Source organism: Dermacentor albipictus, chromosome 5 (genome assembly GCF_038994185.2).
Source record: "Dermacentor albipictus isolate Rhodes 1998 colony chromosome 5, USDA_Dalb.pri_finalv2, whole genome shotgun sequence".
NCBI lineage: Eukaryota > Metazoa > Arthropoda > Arachnida > Ixodida > Ixodidae > Dermacentor > Dermacentor albipictus.
The window spans coordinates 34,410,256-34,428,778 of NC_091825.1; the positions used below are offsets into that span (position 1 = coordinate 34,410,256).

Here is an 18,523-nt window from a genome sequence, read left to right on the forward strand (position 1 = left end):
CAGACGCCTATGCTGCCTCTAGAAAAGTTGACTATTGCCCCTTCGGAGTCACTTATGATAGTTTGCACGGAGGTATTCATGATGGCCAAAGCAATGGCAGTCTCTTCCGCTTCCATGTTGGACGCTGTTTTTATGGTCGCGGCGTTAAGGATACTTCCCTCTCCGGTCACGACGCTCACTACGTAAGTTTGGTGATTTCGCTTTGCTGCTTCGACATAAGCGGTGTGCTGGTTGCTTTGGTGCCTTTCTTGAAGGGCCTTGGCTCTGGCAGACCGCCTCTTGTCGTCTCTCCCAGGGAGCATGTTCTTGGGTAAGGGTTTTATAACCGAACGGCGTTTGACCGCACCGAGTAATGTTGTTCTTCCTGCTGAATTCATAACGGCATTCAGCCCGAGTTTACTTAGAATGACACTGCCAGTTGCGGTGCGGGAGAGTCGTTCACGTTGGGCTGTTTTATGCGCCTCCACGAGTTCGCCTAGGGTATTGTATATACCTAGGTCAAGTAATCGTTAAGTGCTCGCATGCTTCGGGAGACCAAGGGCAGCTTTAGGAGCTTTGCGAATGACGCTGTTAACCTTTTCCTTGTCAGAAAGGCGTAGGTCGTAGTAAGGGAAGGAATACACGACGCGACTGATCAGGAAAGCCTGCGTCAGATGGCAGATATCAGCCTCCTTCTTACCGCGGTGTCGTGTGGCTACTCGTCTGATTAGGCCACATATTTGGCGGGCTGTCGTCCGTAACTGGACAATCGCCTCAGAATTATGGGTGTTATGTTATGCCGATGATATCACCATCTGGACCAATAGCGGTTGCGATGGAGAAATCACGGAAGCATTACAAGCGGCCGCGGATACCGTACAAAATTTTGTGCGACAGAATGGTCTAGCGTGCTCACCGACAAAATTGGAGCTTCTCGTCATCCGAGATAAATCAACCAAACACGCCACCTCACCTATACGAGTGAGTATAGAAGACGGCCCAGTTCCGCCAGTACTGATTATAGAGTCCTGGGCATACTAATTCTATTGTTGGGCGAGAACAGCGCCGATGCCATGTCCCGTTGTGTCAGTGTGGACTTCAGTCGGTGTAGAAGGATCAAAGTGGGCAAGTATGGGAGGGGTGGTTAGAAACAAAATCAGAGCAGTGAACGCGTGAGCTTGCTCAGGGCCCCATGAAAACGGCCTGTTCTTCTTTAGAAGATCTGTCAAGGGCCGAGCAACGTCGGCGAAGTTTTTGACGAAACGGTGAAAGTAACAACACAGGCTGACGAAACAGCGCACGTCAGAAGCAGAACGTGGTAAAGGGAAACTGTGCATGGCACAAACTTTTTCCGGGTATGGTTGGACACCGGATGCGTGAACGAGGTGTCCCAACACGGTAATCTAACGGTGCCCGAATTGACACTTCGTGGAGTTCAGTTGGAGGCCGGCTTTTCGGAAGACCGCAAGAATGGCAGCGAGTCCGGTAAGGGCATGGGCGAACAAACAATAACGTCGTCAAGGTAACAGACACAGGTGGTCCATTTGCAACCTCGCAGAAGAGAGTCCATCATACGTTCAAATGTCGAAGGAGCATTGCATAGGCCAAAGGGTATGACTTTGAACTGATATAAGCCATCTGGCGTGATTCAGGCCGTCTTCTCGTGATCAATTTCATAAACTGAAATCTCCTAGTAGCCGGATCGAAGATCGATGGACGAGAAGTATTTAGCTCCGTGCAAGCAGTCCAAGGCGTCATCGATGCGTCTTTTCACGTGATCTTGTTTAAGGGGCGATAATCGACGCAAAAACGCCAGGTACCATCTTTCTTTTTCACAAGGACGACAGGCGAAGCCCAAGGACTGGCTGATGCCTCGATGACCCCTTTGGGGAGCATTTTGTCCACTTCTGATTGGATGACTCGACGTTCAGCATGCGGCACACGATAGGGACGCCGATGAATAGAATTCGTGTCTTCAGTGTTTATACAGTGCTAAACCACAGATGTTTGGCCTAAGGCCTGTCGCCGAAATCAGACATCACTGTACGATGCAAGCAGGAGACGTATGTCCGTGGCCTGTGCAGAGGTGGGGTCAGGTCCAATCATTTTCGCGAAGTCATCCGTTAAGGGACCAGAGCTGTGAGCTGCAATTGGCGCTAATAAACCACTGTCGGCATTCAGACTCTCAATGTCAAATTCGGAACCACTAGGAACACTGGCCAAGAAAATGCCCGCCGGAATCACCTGAGGGCACAGGCTGAAATTCAGGAGCGGTAGAAGGGCATTGTTATAAGTAACCGTGACCAGCGTATGCGAAACAGCAACGTTTTGGTTCAAAAACATGTCGGTGATGGGGCGAAGCACATAGTCGCTGTCAGGAACCTGTGGCTGGGCGGTCAAAGTGACGTAAGTAACTGCCTCGGGTGACAGACGCACATCGTGAAGCGACCACAAGTGCGGTGAGGCGGTGCTCGGAGCATCGGCGAGTTGAGGCAGTTCTAACTGAAGAAGGCCGGTCACACAGTCGACGAGAGCGGAATGAATCGATAAAAAGTCCAATCCAAGGATGACACCGTAGGGGCAGTTGTCGATCACAGCAAAAAGAACAGAAGTAGGGCGGCCGGCTATACTTAAACGCGAAGTACACATTCCAAGAACAACTAGCACGCAGCCGTCGGCCACACGAAGCCCTCGGACAGCTGCTCGGGTGAGGACATTCTTTAAACATCTACGTAGGCTAGCACTAATCACAGATACGTTGGCTCCAGTGTAGACGAGTGCTTGAGCAGGTACGCCGTCTATTTTAACCTCAATTACACTTCTCCTTGTGGGCACAGACAGAGGATTTGCTGCAGTAGTCGGCAATGCAGCACCACCTCCGAGGGCTGCATTTCTACTTTTCCAAAAGGGTGCCGCCAAAAGCCACAGGGGACGAAAGGCGACATGGCTGCGGCGAAAGGGAAAATGGGCGACATGTTTGCGGTGAACGAGACTGGTGCCCGCGCGGCGATGGTGAGCGGCTGCACCACGTGTTCCTAGCAGAGTTGTCGGCGCTGTTAGACTCGGCGGTGGGCGAAACATTGCGGGCATTTCCACCAAAACGGCTCAGGTAGGTCGGCATGCGTGGTGCTGAGGGCCGCGAGTTGGAAAAGTATCAGGCGACATGACAAATGCGGCGACAGGTGAAACATATCGGCTAGTCATTCGCAGTTCTCCACTCAGTCGGGTTGCCATACCACGGAGAGAAGCGTCGCGTGAAATGAAAACAGTAGCAGGGCGTTCGTCGGCTGTGGGCTTGATGACAGCGCACACAGAATGTAAACCAACGTTTTCAAGTTCCTGGCGAACGATGGCTTGCACGAGAGGAACTGAAAATGTGGTAGCATCAGGGCTACGCGAACAGAAAGCTGCGGGCGCCATCGCATCCAGTTCACGGGTAACGATTCGCACCATATCCTCTGATGGCGACGCATGCTACTGTGCGGATTGATCTTCACAGGTCGATGTTGCGGCAGTATTGGGAAGTCGAGCGAATGGTTGCAAGATGCGTCGGCTTTTAGCCTGCTCAAATTGTCGGCACTCTTTAATGATTGCGTCAACTGTAGAGCAGTTTTTGCACATGAGCAGATTAAACGCGTCGTCAGCAATGCCCTTAAGCACATGCTTGACCTTCTCAGCTTCTGTCATGTCGTCATCGGCTTTGCGACAAAGTGCCAAAACGTCATGGATGTGCGAGACACAGGGCGTTGTGGGAGATTGAGCACGAGAGGCCAGTTCTGCTTTGCGGCACTTTTACGGCCAGCTGGTTTGCCAAACAACTCTGTCAACTTCTCTTTGCATTGATCCCAGCTGGTTAGCTCCTCTTCGTGGTTTTCCTACCACAGCTTTGCCGTGCCTCTGAGGTAGAACAACAGCTTAGCTAGCATAGGCGTAGGGTCCCACCTGTTGATTCCACACACGCGTTCGTGCATGGTCACCCACTCTTCTACGTCGGCGCCATCGGTCCCGGGGAAAGTTCCAGGATCCGTGGGTTGCACAACGACAATCGAAGGTGACAGCGACGCAGCATGCGATGGTGACGTAGGAGGCGGCAACGACGTTGATCCCGAGTGCTCATCATCGTTCTTGGTGCGGACGGTAACGCTACGTTTACTGCGGAGCTCCGTTTCCAGCCGTGGTACCCCGCACCTCTCACCAATATGTTATGGGGATGTTCGGAGTATAGAATATGGTATTTACAATATATATACAAAACTTCAGATTATATAAGATGGCTGACCACCAACAACACGCAGCAGCCGGCGTGCCGCGACCTTCTTCCTCTTCTTATCCTTCCGTAACAATATGCATGTACTCGGATCAGAACAGTTATCCTCTGTGAACATTGGGGATCTACTTGAACTCTGAACATTTTTCTTTCTTACTGCGAGCATGTGTTTCCCAGCAGTTTTTCATATTAAACAAACAAACAAAGATTTTCAAACGGGTGGCTTTTGTGATATGATGCGCGCCACATCGGACTGGTGCAGCGACGTTTTGTTTACGACTGCAACACGCAATGAATTGACTGAACTAATTTAATTTCTGAAGCTAAACTAGGCGTAAAAATTCTGAACTACGACTTGCACACGACCTACAGACCCCACAGTTCTCGGATTGTAATTTGAATATACGAGAAAACATAATTCTGTTACACGAAAACTCAGACCCCTTTTCGAGCGTTTCTATAATGCATATACCGGAGACGGCGTCCGCCATTTGCATACGCCGGTGCGTAAATATCTGGGAGTCCAGGAATCGGCGCTCCCGCTTCCTTAGAACACTTCCAAATGACGCTCGCCTCCACCGCATCGTGGCCCATGCAAGAGGCCGCGCTTCTACCAGAAAGCCCACCTTCTTGCATAGTGTTCGCTGCGAGCGTGTCGGTAACATTACGGTTAAATATGCTGCAGTTGCCGGGAAACCTAAGAAGCAGTCAGGCATCTTTGAATTCTACCGTGTTCCAGTCCTAATGGCGAAGCTTAGGCGTCGTCCAAATGTTTTTTATATATAGTAGCGAACATGGGGCGCAGAAGTGATATGACATTGCGCTGCCATCAAAGGAAAGAAGACAACAAAGGTTAACCACTACACAGCGGGGGTTTCGCTTTCATAAAGCGATATTACTATAAATCCAATGCCATTTGTGGTTGTCTCGTGGATTTATGCACGGAATTAACTGTATATGCCATTTGTATCCGAGAGTAAGTGCAAACAAGGAAATGCTCTATCACAAACACACACATACACACCGACGCAAACGCATGCATGCATGTTCACACGAACACGAATACGCGTTCGTTTACACACATTCACAGGCACCCATGCAAGCACACACGTAACTGCAGACACAGCTGGCTCATGCACGCACAAACACATACACTAACACGCGTGTACACACGAACATGCATGCACACGGACATGCCCACGCAAAGACACGCATACACACATGCATGTGCATGTAGGCTCACAGTTGCATACACGCATTAGTGTGCAAGCAAATATATATATGGGGACACACACATACGCGCACACAAACATACGCACGCACGCTCAAGAGAAGAACACGCATAATCTCCCTCTTTCCCTGCTGCAGCTCACAAACCTGCGCGTGCAAACAAAACTTAAAAAGACTCCCTCTGTCATTCCCATTCAAGCGCCACCTGTAATAAATCACTTTACGGTTTAAATTTGGCGCCTCTTCTTCAAGGCAATGCGCCTTCTGCCAGTAGCTTGCAAAACGATTTCATCGTATCCTCTGTACTTTCACCGCTCGTACCTGACCAAGGCACTGCTTTCACGCAGCATGAATATTACGAATAAGAGTTGCAATGCATATGTTGTTAGAAGGCTGTATTCTTTCGGCGCGGTTAGTTAAAACATTTTGATACCCGGCCGACCTTCTGAAATGCAATTTCCCAAAAAATCGGGCCCATTCAGTCACGCAGTTGCAATGCGTTGAATTTCCACAAACTGCCCCAAGGATCAATGTTTAAAATTCGTAGACATGCATGAGCTTCGAAACACGCGCACGGCAAAACCAAGCAAAACTATGTATGATGGGCCAACTATCAAGACCTTTGAAGCAGGTTCCATTAACTTTCTCGGTCTACATATTCCCAATGGCCACATTTGGGAACATAATTGTAGTGGCTGACTACACGAACCACTTTGCTAAAACTTTCGTCAGGTGGCGTAATTCGCGCTCTGTAGTGAGCATGCTCTTCACAATATGGTCGTGTTTCGGCACTGCGACCCCAAACACTGCTACACCAACCGTAGTGGTTTCATAGCTAGGATGCTGCGCTGCTAAGCACGAGATCGCGAGATCCAAGCCCGGCAACGGTGGTCGCACTTAGATAGCGGTGAAATGGGAGAAAGACGGCGCACCGTGGATTTAGCGCCTTTTAAAGAACCCTAGGTAGCCCAAATTAATTCGAAGCCCTCCAATACGACGTGCTTCATAATCAGATTGCGACTTCGGCGCCTAAAATCCCAGCATTCCTTTCGAATACTGATACGCGGTAAAGGTGCCAGCGTTGACGGTTGATCTCACGTCACAAGTTCTGCACCTCAGCCACATTTCGCGTCCTAGGACGATCGCATGTCCTCGCACTAACAGAATTTCTTTCTCTACGCAGACAGCGTATCAAATCCCTGTGAAGAACAGTGCATCCAGAAGTGCTTATGGGGACAGCGCCTGCGCATATCGACTGCCATTCGCAGATACCAATGCCGACACTTTCGTTCGCTACATAAGCATCTACAGAATCGCACAACGTGTTGCAAAACTTGATGACTCACGTTTACAATTTGCTGCTGCGTTCTTCGGCGTCCTTCTGCACGAAGCATTTACTGCCGCTACATGACGTTTTATTGTTTTCTTGACATTTATCAACAGATTTAGCTATCAAAATAAAACAAGGCGCTCAGGGCTTACTTTATTTAGGCCGTCAATAAAAATCAAGGTGTGGAAATATTTGGAGTTGTTCAAAACCGCCAAAACACGTCCCCAAGTGGGGGAACATTTCAATTGATTTGCTTTCTTCCAGTTATCTTTCTTTCTTTAACATTTATTATTATGTTTTCTTGCTGTGCTGCGCTGAGCGCTATAAGCCGTGCATATAAGGCACCGTACGTCTGCTAATAACAGCCTCAACGACCGTAAAATTGCTTTATCGACGTTTTTAGCATAGCGGCCAGCCGAATTATTTCAATTGAACAATGGGAATTTTAATTTTAACCCTTAGGCCGAGCTACCAGGGGGCGGGGGGAGGAATAGTTATTGAGACCGTTCAAGCCCGTCCAGGAGAGTGCATATCACGGCAAAAACTCAAAATGATGGAAGCATGTTTAGTGCGCAGACGTCTGTTTCTGCATGTTCATTTGCACAGCGATCATTGTTGGTAAAATGTGACTATAATTTTTATCACTGTCTTTGCTTATCAAATGACGGGAAATACAGGTTCCGCACAGGGAAGTTAATTTCTTTTTCATGTACACTTCTAGCCTACTACTTTCCTAATTGATCCAAGTAAAATTTCTAGTTAGATATGTTAAGAATAAAATTGATATCTTTGCATGCGATGATTCACACGCGCCTGGCCATAGCGTGTATTGGCTGTGAGTAGTAAATTCACAAGTTTCATTTCAAAGACTCACATTTGAAGCTCTGTAGAGTGTTTGGGCGGCGACATTCACGGAACTTTTAAACATTACGATGATCTCTTTGTCTTCGATTTATTTATTTATTTATTTATTCACTTATTTATTTATACATTTATTTATTTATTTGTGAATGCGTCTGGGATACTGGCTGGAAGATGGCTTTATTAATCTGAATCTACTCAGCCTTCTGCGACCCATTATCGTAACTGCAATAATGTCGCAAAATTATCGACTGAGTTACATCATGACATGGGTACCGGTAGCTTGCAAAGGTATGTTCAGCGCTGCATGGCAGATGAGCCTTTGTGAAACATGTTACAGAAAAGTGTACGCCACAATTCTGGCGCTGTAATGCCAGGATATCCCATTTTTGATTTATTTCAACCTACTTATGTCAAATGTACACGTAACCACCGACGCAAGCACGGGCGGTGAAACAAAAGGTTGTTTCAAACGCCCACTTAAACACTCTTCCATTTTATAGTAGGTGACTTGTTTCGTTTCAAAGCGAATAGCATTGCCTACCACGACTGGTATTTATCTAATTCTCTGACGAGAAGCGAGAAGCGCGAGGAAAAGGAGTAGGTTTCAGCGAGGCAGACCTAGCGCGTTTAAATTAGATAACAGGGTAAGGAGAGTGGATACGGCGTCTCTGATTGGTCTGCTTCCCCTGGCATAGCCTGCTGTAGCTCAACGATATTTGCAGCCTGCAATGGGACTTTAAAAAACGGCGCCAAAACAGATTCTCAGTTAAGAATATTTGGAACAGAGATGTCGAGGTACTTGCTGAAAAGGATCACCAAAGTTATATTTCCACACAAGAATATATTACGGCCAAAGAAATTCTCGCATGCAGCTTCGAGTACAGCCAATTAATGGACAGCAATCTTCTATTAATTTCAAAATGGGGCAGTCTACGGTTACGCCTAAGAAAAAGAAGTTCAGTTTTCGTCGGAATATTAATGTTACCTTTAATGTGTGAACGGCTCTTTGATGCGTCAGTTTCCACAGTTTTGTGATGTCGAATGACCGACAGGTGAATTAGATGTTGCCCGAAAACTTTTTCCCAATCGCGGGAGGCTACTCGTCAGTCGGAAGCAGACAATCATCGAAACAAATATTTTTTTTCTTTGACCTAATCATGCGTAATAAATGTGCACACGCCCCTTTAAAGTGGGGAGTTGTCGCTGTTTTCATGACGTCTCGTGACATACAGGTGAAGTAGGCGAGGCCCCAAATATTTTTGATGAATCGTAGGGGGTAAAGAATGAAATTAAATAGAAGGAGATTGGAATAATATTGCGTGATAACACCCCTGTAGTTGCACCCCTGTAGCTTGGTTTACCGTTGCGGAATTTCTTTCATGGGAAATTTTCGGTGCCGCTACTACTAGGGTACTTCTGCCTATTTGTGAACGCATGTTCTCTGGCTCCTCATGTTCCGTGCTTACTGTCATAGACGATACGTACGCTTTCACGCGCTCATACAAAATTGGCGGTACGTGAATCAGCTTTTAGAGCGATATTTATTACATTGATTAGGTTCATTCTTCTTTTCAAGAGTGTAAGCTTAAAACTTATAACAACGCCAAACCTAATTTGCAGTACATCTTATCAAAAATGCGAATGTCTTACTTTTTAATCAGCAAGGGAAACCTGGAGTGATGAGAACGTGATACTTCGTAGAAACAACGCTAACACTCGCTTGGACCTGTGGATTCACAACTCAGTATGAAACTAAGCTACAACAAATGCAAGATTGGGATCGTGTGAATCACTTACCTGTGATGGCGCTTACGAGCACTCCTATTGAAATGGTGACAAATATAACGAAGAAACTATTCCACAAATACGATAGGCGGAAAAGAATGAAGGTGTCGTTGGACCTGCAAAATATTTCATGCTCATTCGCAATGTGAGGTGTTCAAAAGATAAACAGCCCATTCATAGAAACATTTATTTCTTTATTACAGTCACCTCTATACCTACAATCTTACCAACCTACAGCTCATAAATGGTAACTAGGCCTCGATGGACATACTTATAAATGGCAGACCACATCACTACTCAAGCGGTATACTAGCCGTGCCAGACATCTACGAGCACGGGGATTCTTAGACAGGGTTCTTAACTCTTTCCCGAGTTCTTGTGTAAACAAGTGGGCCAAATTTAGTAGCATGCTCTTTTATTCCGGGAAATTAGTGGGCGATACATCGCGATTCGAAAAAGGTATGTCCGATGTAGAGCACCGCATGAGCGCGGGCCGGGTCAGGTAAGCTCTCCATTTCGGGCCCGGGCCATGCTCGGGCCAAGGAGCTTCACGCTTGGGTCGGGCCCTGGTCTTGGTCAGGCCCGTAATAAGCCCGGGTCTCCATCAGGACCGTAATAGGCCACGTACTCTATCGGTGTCTCTTGAAAACTACTTACTATGTGTAGGAAAAACGTTATTTCGGCAGCGTTGTTAGGTTAGGTAATTAGGCGTGCTTTCGTCAGGCGGGGCAGATGGTCATCAGTCGATGTTTCATGGTGACCTCTTCAGCTCCTTGTATGGCCGGGAGTTTGCTGTCCAGGCTAGAACTGCGCAGCCCCACCTCCCATGCTTCAGATAAGGTAGAGGCCATCAGGTAAGGAGGAGGCTTGTCCTCTTCGCCGCCCCATACAATGGGATTCAGTGTTGCTAGTTCCCCACAGAATCTAGAGTAGGCTCAGCCACTTGGACAGCGATGCAAAGCCTGTGCTACGGCCGAGGAGGAGAAACGCGCTTGCCTCTTCCTCCTTCCTCTAGCGCGCGCTCACTTTGCCCCCTACCCTCGCTCACCCTCTAGATATCTTTTCATCGCATGACCTCCAACATTGGGCACGCTGGAGGACGGCTCAACTATTTGGCACGTGTAGCACAGGCTTCCATATCATACGCTAACGCACGACTATAATGGGTTGAATATATAACCTTTCTTTCCATTTCACCTGTTCATTTATCAGCAAGAACACCAGACCAAGTCCTGACACAGTCAGACCAATCCCTAGAAAATGTCCTGTGCCGCGGACTGTGTCGTCACAATTACCGAGACCCGGGCCATGCGTTGATTACGCTCAAGGGCTAACGGACCGAGCCGGGCCGGGTCGGGCCGAGCCCCAATCTTTCGGGCCTGGGCCAGGTACGGATCAGGTTTGAGACTACTAAGTCGGGCTCGGGCCGGGCCCAGGCCTAAAAAAAACAGCCCGTGCAGTACTCTAGTGCGGTCTACCCCTGACAGTCGCACGACATATTAATAACAGTAGTCTCAGTAGAAAAATGTACCTTTGGTCAGTGCACATCATCATCATCATCATCATCATCATCATCATCATCAGCCTGGTTACGCCCACTGCAGGGCAAAGGCCTCTCCCATATTTCTCCAACAACCCCGGTCATGTACTAATTGTGGCCATGCCGTCCCTGCAAATTTCTTAATCTCATCCGCCCACCTAACTTTCTGCCGTCCCCTGCTACGCTTCCCTTCCCTTGGAATCCAGTCCGTAACCCTTAATGACCATCGGTTATCTTCCCTCCTCATTACATGTCCTGCCCATGCCCATTTCTTTTTCTTCATTTCAACTAAGATGTCATTAACTCGCGTTTGTTCCCTCACCCAATCTGCTCTTTTCTTATCCCTTAACGTTACAACTATCATTCTTCTTTCCATAGCTCGTTGCGTCGTCCTCAATTTGAGTAGAACCCTTTTCGTAAGCCTCCAGGTATCTGCCCCGTAGGTGAGTACTGGTAAGACACAGCTATTATACACTTTTCTCTTGAGGGATAATGGCAACCTGCTGTTCATGATCTGAGAATGCCTGCCAAACGCACCCCAGCCCATTCTTATTCTTCTGATTATTTCTGTCTCATGATCCGGATCCGCAGTCACTACCTGCCCTAAGTAGATGTATTCCCTTACGACTTCCAATGCCTCGCTGCCTATTGTAAACTGCTGTTCTCTTCCGAGACTGTTAAACATTACTTTCGTTTTCTGCAGATTAATTTCTAGACCCACTCTTCTGCTTTGCCTCTCCAGGTCAGTGAGCATGCATTGTAGTTGGTCCCCTGAGTTACTAAGCAAGGCAATATCATCAGCGAATCGCAAGTTACTAAGGTATTCTCCATTACCTTTTATCCCCATTTCTTCCCAATCCAGGCCTCTGAATACCTCCTGTAAACACGCTGTGAATAGCATTGGAGAGATCGTATCTCACTGCCTGACGCCTTTCTTTATTGGGATTTTGTTGCTTTCTTTATGGAGGACTACGGTGGCTGTGGAGCCGCTATAGATATTTTTCAGTATTTTTACATATGGCTCGTCTACACGCTGATTCCGTAATGCCTCCATGACTGCTGAGGTTTCGACAGAATCAAGTGCTTTCTCGTAATCAATGAAAGCTATATATAAGGGTTGGTTATATTCCGCACATTTCTCTATCACCTGATTGATAGTGTGACTATGATCTATTGTTGAGTAGCCTTTACGGAATCCTGCCTGGTCCTTTGCTTGACAGAAGTCTAACGTGTTCCTGATTCTATTTGCGATTACCTTAGTAAATACTTTGTAGGCAACGGACAGTAAGCTGATCGGTCTATAATTTTTCAAGTCTTTGGCGTCCCCTTCCTTATGCATTAGGATTATGTTAGCGTTTTTCCAAGATTCCGGTACGCTCGACGTTATGAGGCATTGCGTATACAGGGTGGCCAGATTCTCTAGAACAATCTGCCCACCATCCTTCAGTAAATCTGCTGTGACCTGATCCTCCCCAGCTGCCTTCCCAAGGCTTTCTTTACTTCTTCCGGCGTTACCTGTGGGATTTCGAATTCCTCTAGACTATTTTCTCTTTCATTATCGTCATCGGTGGCACTGGCACTGCATAAATCTCCATAGAACTCCTCAGCCACTTGTACTATCTCATCCATATTAGTAATGATATTGCCGGCTTTGTCTCTTAACGCATACATCTGATTCTTGCGAATTCCTCGTTTCTTCTTCACTACTTTTAGGCTTCCTCCGTTCCTGAGTGCATGTTCAATTCTATCCATATTGTACTTCCTTATGTCAGCTGTTTTACGCTTGTTGATTACCTTCGAAAGTTCTGCCAGTTCTATTCTTGCTGTAGGCTTAGAGGCTTTCATACATTGACGTTTCTTGATCAGATTTTTCGTCTCCTGCGATAGCTTGCTGGTATTCTGTCTAGCAGAGTTACCACCGACTTCTATTGCACACTCCTTAATGATGCCCACAAGATTGTTGTTCATTGCTTCAACACTAAGGTCCTCTTCCTGAGTTAAAGCCGAATACCTGTTCTGTAGGTTAATCTGAAATTGCTCTAATTTCTCTCTTACCGCTAACTCATTGATCGGCTTCTTATGTACCAGTTTCTTCCGTTCCCGCCTCAGGTCTAGGCTAATTCGAGTTCTTACCATCCTATGGTCACTGCAGATCACCTTGCTGAGCACGTCCTCATCTTGCATGATACCAGGGTTAGCGCAAAGTATGAAGTTTATTTCATTTCTAGTGTCGCCGTTCGGGCTCCTCCACATCCATATTCGGCTATCCCGCTGGCGGAAAAAGGTATTCATTATCCGCATATCATTCTGTTCCGCAAACTCTACTAATAACTCTCCCCTGCTATTCCTAGTGCCTATTCCATATTCCCCCACTGCCTTGTCTCCAGCCTGCTTCTTGCCTACCTTGGCATTGAAGTCGCCGATCAGTATAGTGTATTTTGTTTTGACTTTACCCATCGCCGATTCCACGTCTTCATAGAAGCTTTCGACTTCCTGGTCATCATGACTGGATGTAGGGGCTGTTACGTTTCGCCCACGACGCGCGGTATAGCCGGCGCGGATGCAACGGACGCCGAGGCTTCGTTCAAAGCGGCGGACATTTTGGCCCGTTCAGCGCTGCCGCAACACTTCCTGCCAAGCGCGTCCAGGCATGTTTCAATGCCATGTGTCTTCGTGTGTGTGTGTGTGTGTGTTTGTGTGTGTATATGTTGGTGCCCACGCTTGTCAAAGCGCGGCAGCCGGGGAGAGGGGCTCCCCAACTGTGAAGCGAGGAGGTCTGACCGGCGCCGGCCCGGCGAATGCACCACTACTCGTCTCAACGTGTCCGTCAGGCGCCGTCACGTGAGCCCCATCCCTAGGCGTTCTTTCTTGCCCTCGACCCCGAGACTATAAAAGCAGCTGCCACCGGACGCCAAGAGAGGCTCCGATTTCTTCTGTCGAGTAACGTGCTCTCCCGTCTCTCCACTTCAGTTGAGCTGACCGGCCGCTCTTTTGCGATGCTAGAATAAACAAGTTGTTCTCTTAGCAGTCGACTCACGCTTTGACAAGACCTTCGGATGCTTCCAGTTGTGCCCCAGGCCGCCAGGCCAACGCTACCCTTAGGGCTTGCAACCCAGATGCAACAGGGCGTAGGCCTGTACAACTTTCATTTTGTACCTCTTATTAAGTTTGATAATTTGAATAAATGATAATGAAAAAAATCAAATGCCTCGTGGTATATGTTTAGGTACCAATAAGAATAAATAACGAGAACTAAGTTGACGAGCTATGCCATAAAGTTAGCACACTGATTCCCACCGGTTAAGACCAAGTGCCTTATAATGTAAACCTATCCCAATATGTATTTATTCCAATCTCCTGATATCAAATTTGCGCAATCGCCGACGCAAACATCGGGCGGTGTTGTCTAAACAGACCAATCAAACACTCTCCTTTATTATAGGAAGTCGCTTTTGTTTGCTTTAAAACGAATAACATCGCCTACACTGATTAGCTTGTATTATCTAATTGGCTGAGAAGAGGCGAACAGTGCGCTCAAGTGGAGAGGGAGTCGATGGGTACGAGTCGGTGCACCGAAAATCGATAACCGGATGAAGAGGGTGGAGCCGGTGTCTAGGATTGGTCCGCTTTTCCTTACTTAGCTTGCGGTGGCTGGTCAAAAATCATGGCCGTATGCAACAGAAGGTTAAGAATGCCGCTAAAATGGATCCTTAGCAAAGAATATTTGCAGAGGGAGGTCATACGCGTGCCGAAAGTGCTCCATAACGTTACACGGCCACGTAAAAGGTTTTATTTTATGCAAATATATCCATACTCTAGGCAGGTGTGAGTAGCCAGTGCCTGAGCGATCGGTGGCAGCCATCTTTTATTTCATTCGGAACGGGGCAGCCTGCGACTATTCATCAAAAAATTTCACTTTTCTTCTGCATATTAATGCACCCTAAATGCGTGCATGCCACTTTGACCCGATGAGTTTTCGCGGTTTTGTGATGTCGCGTGACAGGCAGGTGAAGTGGGTACAGTCCGAAAACTTTTGACGAATTGTCGAGGGCTAATGGCAAAAAGGCCTCGAATCAGAAATGACTATTTTTCTTTTGTTCGACCCAATCATGCATAGTAAGTTTGTACACGTCATAACAGATGGGGAGCTATCACAGTTATCGACCAAACCCACAAACAGGCGATGTTGGGTTGGTCCAAAGAATTTTTGACCAATCGCAGAGGGCTGACTGTAGAATTGGAATAGAAAAGTTTGGAATAGCTTTACTTTATAGCGCCCCAAGTTATGCATTGAAATATACACATAAAACGATGTCATATAAAGCGGTGTCCAGTTGAGATTACCTCCAGTAATTGGTCTTCAGCTCTCCACCTAGTTCCTAACCAGGACAGTGACGACTGGCGGCCTTGTGGTGATTACAGAGCTTTGAATGCCGTCACTACTCCGAATCAATATCCCTTTCCCCACATATTCTTTGCAAGTCGCACAGACAACGTGCACAAAGAGCACCTTCGCCTTTTATTCGAGCGACTGGATGAACACGGCCTGGTCCTAAAGCACCAGAAAAGAATTTTCGGAGTTGAAGCTCTGGATTTTCTCGGTCATCCCTTTTCACCCCAAGGCATCAAGCCACTCAAAGCACGGGTGCGGGCCATCGAGGACTTCCCTTTCCCAACCTCCTTCCGAAAGTTGCGCGAGTCTCTGGGGCTCAAATTTCGCTTCATACCATTCTGTGCGCTAGTTCTTCAGCCACTTACCGACCTGCAGCGTCGCGACTCAAAGAAAGAACGCCTACCTTCTACTGTTCTTCGGAGCACCAACACTCCTTCGAGGAAGCTAAAATGCGGTTGGCGATTGCAGATTTGCTGATTCCTCCTCTGCCCGATGCACCAGTTCGCCTCATGGTAGACGCGTCCGCCACGGCAGCGGGCGATGTACTGCAGCAGCACGATGGCTCACACTGGAAGCCGCTGGGCTTCTTCTCAAAGCGCCTCAAACCTATAGAAGCTCTCTACAGCACCTTCCGGAAGGAGATGTTCGCCCTCTGTTGCGCTGTCAAGCATTTCCGCTTTTTCTTGAAGGCTGCAGGGTTCGCATTCTGACCGACCACAAGCCGTTAACCTTCGTGTTTAAGAACAACAGTTCCTCGTCCTCAGAACGCAAGCCTCGGCAATTTACCATTATCTCGGAATTTTCTACTCATATTCGTGATATCTCTGGGACCGAAAAGCAGGCAGTTTGTCATAGAATGGCGCTGTGCCTGCTGGCCTTCTGGATTCCCAAGCCCTAGCCTCCACCCAGCTAAACGACCCTGCGCTGCGCAAAGTGCGGGAAAAGGCTCATCACCCCAGCTTGCGGAAATGCTGTTTTCCTACACAACGTCGGCCACGTGTGACACGTCGCAGGCACCTCCTCGCCTGTTCGCGCCGCAACAATTTCGGCGGCCAATGTACGATTCACTGCACGGGCTACGCCCTCTCATCATCAGACACACACAGAGGCTTATCACAGACCACTTCGTCTGGCCATGGATCAACAGATGGTGGAAGCTGGGCAACAAACTGCCAAGCCTGTCAAGCCGTGAAAGGGACCGGCACACGCGTTCGCTGGTGCAGCCGTTTCGACCACCATAAGCCGTTTCGATTAGGTGCATTTAGACTTGGTGGGGCCTCTTCCGCCCTGCCAAGGTTTCAGGTTCCTCCTCAGGTATGGCAACCGGTACTCAAGGTGACCTGAGGCGACGCCTCTAAAAACATCACGGCCAAAACAGTGGTGGAAGCATTTGTTGCTACGTAGGTGTCGTGGTACGGTTGCTTTCTTTTTGCCTAACTACTGACCGAGGCCGACGATTCGAAAGTTCGCTTTTTTTCTACCCTGACGAGACTGCTCGGCACGCGCCTTCATAACACCACTACTTACCACCTACTGATCAAGGGCCTGGTCGAGCGCATTCACCGATAATTAAAGGCGTCATTGACCGCCACGCTCGACAGACAGCACTGAGTAGAAAGGCTACCCTTAGTACTACTGGTGTTACGAACAACAACCAAGGACGACCTCGGAGTCAGTGCAGCCGAGATGCTCTACCGGTCAGCTATCCGCGTTCCAGGCCAGTTTTTCGGCACCCAGCAAGGCACTCTGCCAGCGACTGTGCCGCACTTAGAGAGGCTACATTCCTGGTTCGACCAGCTTCGACCTAACCACCCACGTATCGCCAGTGGGCAGCCTGTTTTTAGTTTCCCGGCAATGGACACAACCACACACGTCTTTCTGTGACGCGACTTTGTTTAGCCACCATGGACTTCTTCCTATGAAGGCCCCTTTTGTGTGGTTTGGCGTTCAGAGAAAACCTTGAAGCTTGGCGTTCGCGGTAAAGAAGAGACATTGTCGTGCGATGGCGTGAAACAACCCTATCTTGAACATTAAATATTTATTGCTTCCGCCATTCACACCTAAGTCTCGGCAATTCTAGGGGGGAGCCACTGTAGCGACCGTCCGTCACTTCTTTGTCTCCGCCTTGGGGGTCAGTGCCTCCTACTCGAACTAAAGCGGCTGTCCAACTGGGACACCACCACTGCCAATCGGCAAACTAGCTTTTACTTTTGAATAAACCCAGTCGACTCTCCGTTCTCTACCTGTCAAAACGTGGAATCGTTGCCTTCGGTAAACCGAGCCACCTGGTGTACTCCGGATAACCGCCCCATCTCTTTCACATGCGGTGTTCCGCGCCATCCTGTACGTTTGTGACGAATAGGGCGTTTGGCAGGGCAAGAGGACCAGGAAGAAAAGGAAGAGGGCATGGTGGTGCTCAGCGGGCGGAACGCGCGCGTTTTGGTTCGGAATTGGATGGCTCGGCAGTACAATCACGTTATGGCGACGACCTGGTGGGACCGGCTCCAGAAGCGATTGAGTCGGCTACCGGTCTGTCTCGATCGCACACCCGGGCAGCCCCAACTATGAGCGGCTAACGGTCCGCTCGGGCAACCGTCCGAGGCGCCTGGAGACCTGAGAACGACTCCGGCAACCAACGGTTCATACTGGCGGCCGTGCCTGCGGTCCCGCCTGAGATCCGCCACCGAAACCGAATAGTGCTTCAGTTCGCGTGGCCGCCAGCAGTGCTTCCGGACCTGTTACGCTGGCAGGAACAAGAAAAGCGCGCCGCCAAAGGGCCTGTCACGCTCCTCGAGGCCAGTGCGGTGAGCGTTTTCTTCCCCCTCTTTCCCGGTGACGGGGGGTGGCAGCTCCACTAGACCGCATGGCTGCGGGCATTCGGAGTACCGAATGCCCGCAGTCCGAATGCCCGCAGCCCGCAGCCCGCAGTCATACAACGTAAGTCGCTGTATTACTGCCGCTGTGACGGCACACGATCGCAAGATGATCACGCGGGACTCGCCAGCTCCTACTGTGACAGTCCCCCTCTTAGCTACACGGACTGCGGGCGTTCGCTACAACCCTGAAAGGACTGGTTTGCCTTGCAACAAGTTCACGTCACTGGCATCGGCGACCTTTCTGCTCTTGTGGACACAG

The 18,523-nt window shown here is 48.6% G+C and overlaps 1 protein-coding gene across 1 annotated transcript in view; it reads right to left on the minus strand.

The window, feature by feature from the left end:
* LOC135908108 (sodium-coupled monocarboxylate transporter 2-like) overlaps positions 1-18,523 on the minus strand; it is a 121,354-nt gene that overhangs the window by 39,344 nt on the left and 63,487 nt on the right. The window contains exon 8 of the mRNA XM_070539547.1: positions 9,468-9,571. Coding sequence (XP_070395648.1) covers positions 9,468-9,571 — 104 coding nt within the window. The remainder of the gene's footprint in view (positions 1-9,467; positions 9,572-18,523) is intronic.